This window comes from Solanum dulcamara, chromosome 10 (genome assembly GCF_947179165.1).
Source record: "Solanum dulcamara chromosome 10, daSolDulc1.2, whole genome shotgun sequence".
Taxonomy (NCBI): domain Eukaryota; kingdom Viridiplantae; phylum Streptophyta; class Magnoliopsida; order Solanales; family Solanaceae; genus Solanum; species Solanum dulcamara.
Window position 1 is genome coordinate 54753806 of NC_077246.1, and position 3563 is coordinate 54757368.

Here is a 3563-nt window from a genome sequence, read left to right on the forward strand (position 1 = left end):
AAAACTAATAACACCTATTATGTAAATAAAATATTATTTATATATAATTTAGATAAATATAATAAAAGTAAAGGTAAAAATAAGAATACGGAGATGGAAGCTATAGAGAAGATTGAGGTGAAAGATGAAATGTATTGAACGATAAGAAAGAATAAAATATAATCAATGAAAATATTATTTGTGAAATTTAATTTTTTTAAAAATAAATATTTTTAAAAATTAATCAGAATAAATAGGAAACCTCCTTGCCGAACATACACCGTGAAGCTGTCAAACACTAAAATGGCAAAAAAAGAGTAGATTAAATTATCTAAAAAATAATGTCAAATTATATTTCAATAAGACAATCATATAAACATCTATACAGAGTATAAAATTTTACAATCACAATGGAATTAACATTAAATAAAAAGATAAATCAAGTTTTGATATTCTAAAATGAACAATGAACAAACGCTAAGAACCATCCAACGACCAATAGAACCCACGATAAATTAAATTTCGGGGCTCTATTTGTGTCATTCTCTTGGCTCGGAGTCAAAACTGGGTTCGGCCCAGTATAATTCGGGTTAGACCCGTATAACTGCTGGACTCCCAAAATATCATCACTTCTAAGCTCTACTCTTCGGGTACCCGCTCCTAAAGTCGGGTACATAATAGCATCTTCTACAGATGAATGACCCAAACCCAATAAATGCCCGATTTCATGAACCGCAACTGATTCAAGATCCACTGCCGATAATATAGAAAAGAAATTCCCATCATCAATCGGCACACCATCGATCACCCAATTCTCATCTCCGTCTAAGTGAAAATGACCCGCCGGCGGTGAAAACGCGTGTGCTAATGTCCCCATCGGACCATCAAACGGCTCACCGTCGTTGTGGTCTCCGTTGAAAAACCCGATCTTAATATCAGCCGATTGGAACGACGCGGTTTCAGTAAAGGTCATTGGGGTTACCTCCGACCACCGATCAAATGCGCGTGAGAATACGCTCTTGATGGTATTCGTCAGTCCGTTTTGCGGTACAAAAGCGTATGTCAGATCTCTCTTATTCGCCGGCCACCGTGGTCTTCCTGGAAAGAAGGAGTAGTGAGCTACCGTGTGCATCGTCGTCGGAGAACCCGCCGGCGGCTTGCCGGAGTTCATAGTACTAGTACCGTTAACTATATCGGCGTTTCCGCATCTGGGTTTTATGAGATGCTGAATTGTCGGCGCGTCGAGTACACCGGTGGTGTTGAGGTTGAAGTTTAGCTGGTAAGTCTTGAGAGCAGATTCAAGAATATCATCAAAGTCATCTGTGAAGTTAGTGGAAGAATTAATGTATCCAAAATAGTGAAAATATTTTTTAATTTTAGCTAATCCATCGACTGTCTGACCGGAGTGACATCCTAATAACTTCTGAAAAGCATCCCAAGCAGTAGCATTAGGTTTCAATAAAGAAGGAGGGATTGAAGAAATATTTGGGAAGAAATGAGCTGAAGCTGGAAATGGAACAGTTAGAACAAAAAGAAGGGCGATGAGCAAAGGAATCCTCATTAGGAATTTGCTTTTTGAACTGTGTTAATTTGGTCTCTATTGATAGCATTTGAGGTGGGTATATATGGATCTGAACGTTTGAATATGGAGTTGTGGTAAGAAGAAGAAAAGGTCTGCGTGGTGCATTTGACTACAACAAATCATCGTCAACAAGTCGTGCTTTCTTGGAAGTTTTTCACAAATAATTGGAATACTTCTTTGATGGCTGCTCACGGGTAAGTAGGGAGAATAAAGATAGTAGATATCCTTCTTTATTGTATTATTTGTCTATTTGAAGTTAATTTGGGAAATCAAAATTTCATATACTTCCTTAAATTAAAAAAAAAAATTGTTCAAAATTCAAAAAATTAGTTGAAATTTTTTCTATTTTTGCCCCTTATTTATATTTAGGTGATAATTTCAAGAGATTTTAATTGTTCATATTTATGATTTTACTTTGAGTTATTTATACTCTCTCCGTCTCATATTAGATGGGCACTTCCAACTTTATACGATGATTAAGAAATTATTAATATATTTTTTATATCAATGCAATATACATAGAGTATAGAAATAACTAGTATTGAAAATTATTTACATTCAAAAGGTCATATTAATTATAGGGGTAAAATAAAAAAAATTAATTAATTTTATCTTGATTTAGTAAGTGATCAAGTAATATGGATAAATATTTTTAGTAAGACGTTCATCTAATATGAGACGGAGGTAGTATTTTTTAAGAATAGTTTGAGAATAACTAAAAAAACAAAAATAAAAGATAATTTTTAATTTATGTCCTAATTATTTTTCTTCATAAGTGTACATTGACTCAACAATTTACCTATTTTGAAACGAAGGAAGTATTATATTTATATATAAATAGAAAAAATTGTTTGTGAAATTTGATAATTTTTGTAAGTGAAAGTTGAAGATACTAAAATCTCACTAGGAATAATGTTTAGAACTACTACTTCAACTTAAAGAAAAAAAAACATATTCGCTCTATTTTTTTTAATTGTCAAATTTTGATTTGGCACATCTATTAAAAAAAAAAATTGGTATATTGAGTTTACCATTTTACCTATATTAATTGATACAGTTTTAAACATATTTACTCACTACATTTTTTAAAGAGATTAACTCAATTTTAATAAAGTGAGTGTATAATAGAAAGAAAAAATTATCGTTTCTTAATTTCTCAAAATTGACAAATAAAAAAAACAAATTAAAAAATATTTAAGAAATAAATAAGAACGGAGTGAGTATTTTAGTTCAAACTTTGTTGTCAATGATTGCGGGGAAATTTGGAAGTGTACATACAAGGTTAAAATTATAGATTGATTACTTTTTAATTTCTTTTTTTTTATATCTATTGTTTTTATTATTGTAATATTTCTAAAAGTATTTTTTTATTTTTTATTATTTATATTTCATTTTCAACATATACTTCACTTGATTCCACGCAATTTTTCGTATTATCTATTTTCTATTCTATATAATTGTTTTGTTACCATAATTTTATTAATATTCTAATTTTTAAATTAAAGTAGATTGAACAAAGTTGTAGATTTATATTTTTCTTTTTAAAAAAAATTATATTTATGCACGTTATGTTGAAATTTGACATAAGAGTAGTATTATGTTAAAATTTTTGTTTTGAATTTAGAACTTATATTTATTTTCAGTTTCATTTGTTTAAGTAGTATTGATTTGACATTTCACATTGCAAGTCATTTATTTTTTCGTAAGACTTAATAAATTATCTTTTTGTCAAATATTTTAATAATTTTATGACATTATTTTTATTTTTATGACTAATTTGATTAAAAAATATAAATTTATTATTTTATAATATTAGTTAAGAACGTATGCTTATTAATTAATATATTTTCAAAAGATAATATATATCTTAATATTTAATTTAATATCATTTATAAAGAATTTTTTTGTCTAATATAAACTTTTAATGTTAGATAATTTTTTAAAAGTTAATATAATTTTGTTATTATATTATAATTACACTGTGACAAGTAAAAATATTATC

The 3563-nt window shown here is 28.5% G+C and overlaps 1 protein-coding gene across 1 annotated transcript; it reads right to left on the reverse strand.

Annotated features, from left to right (window-relative positions):
• Positions 1-301: 301 nt before the first annotated feature.
• Positions 302-1680, reverse strand: LOC129871176 (metalloendoproteinase 3-MMP-like). The gene has a single exon (XM_055946057.1). It carries the CDS (start codon positions 1538-1540, stop codon positions 434-436), a length of 1107 nt encoding a protein of 368 aa, XP_055802032.1. The 5' UTR covers positions 1541-1680; the 3' UTR covers positions 302-433.
• Positions 1681-3563: the final 1883 nt, after the last annotated feature.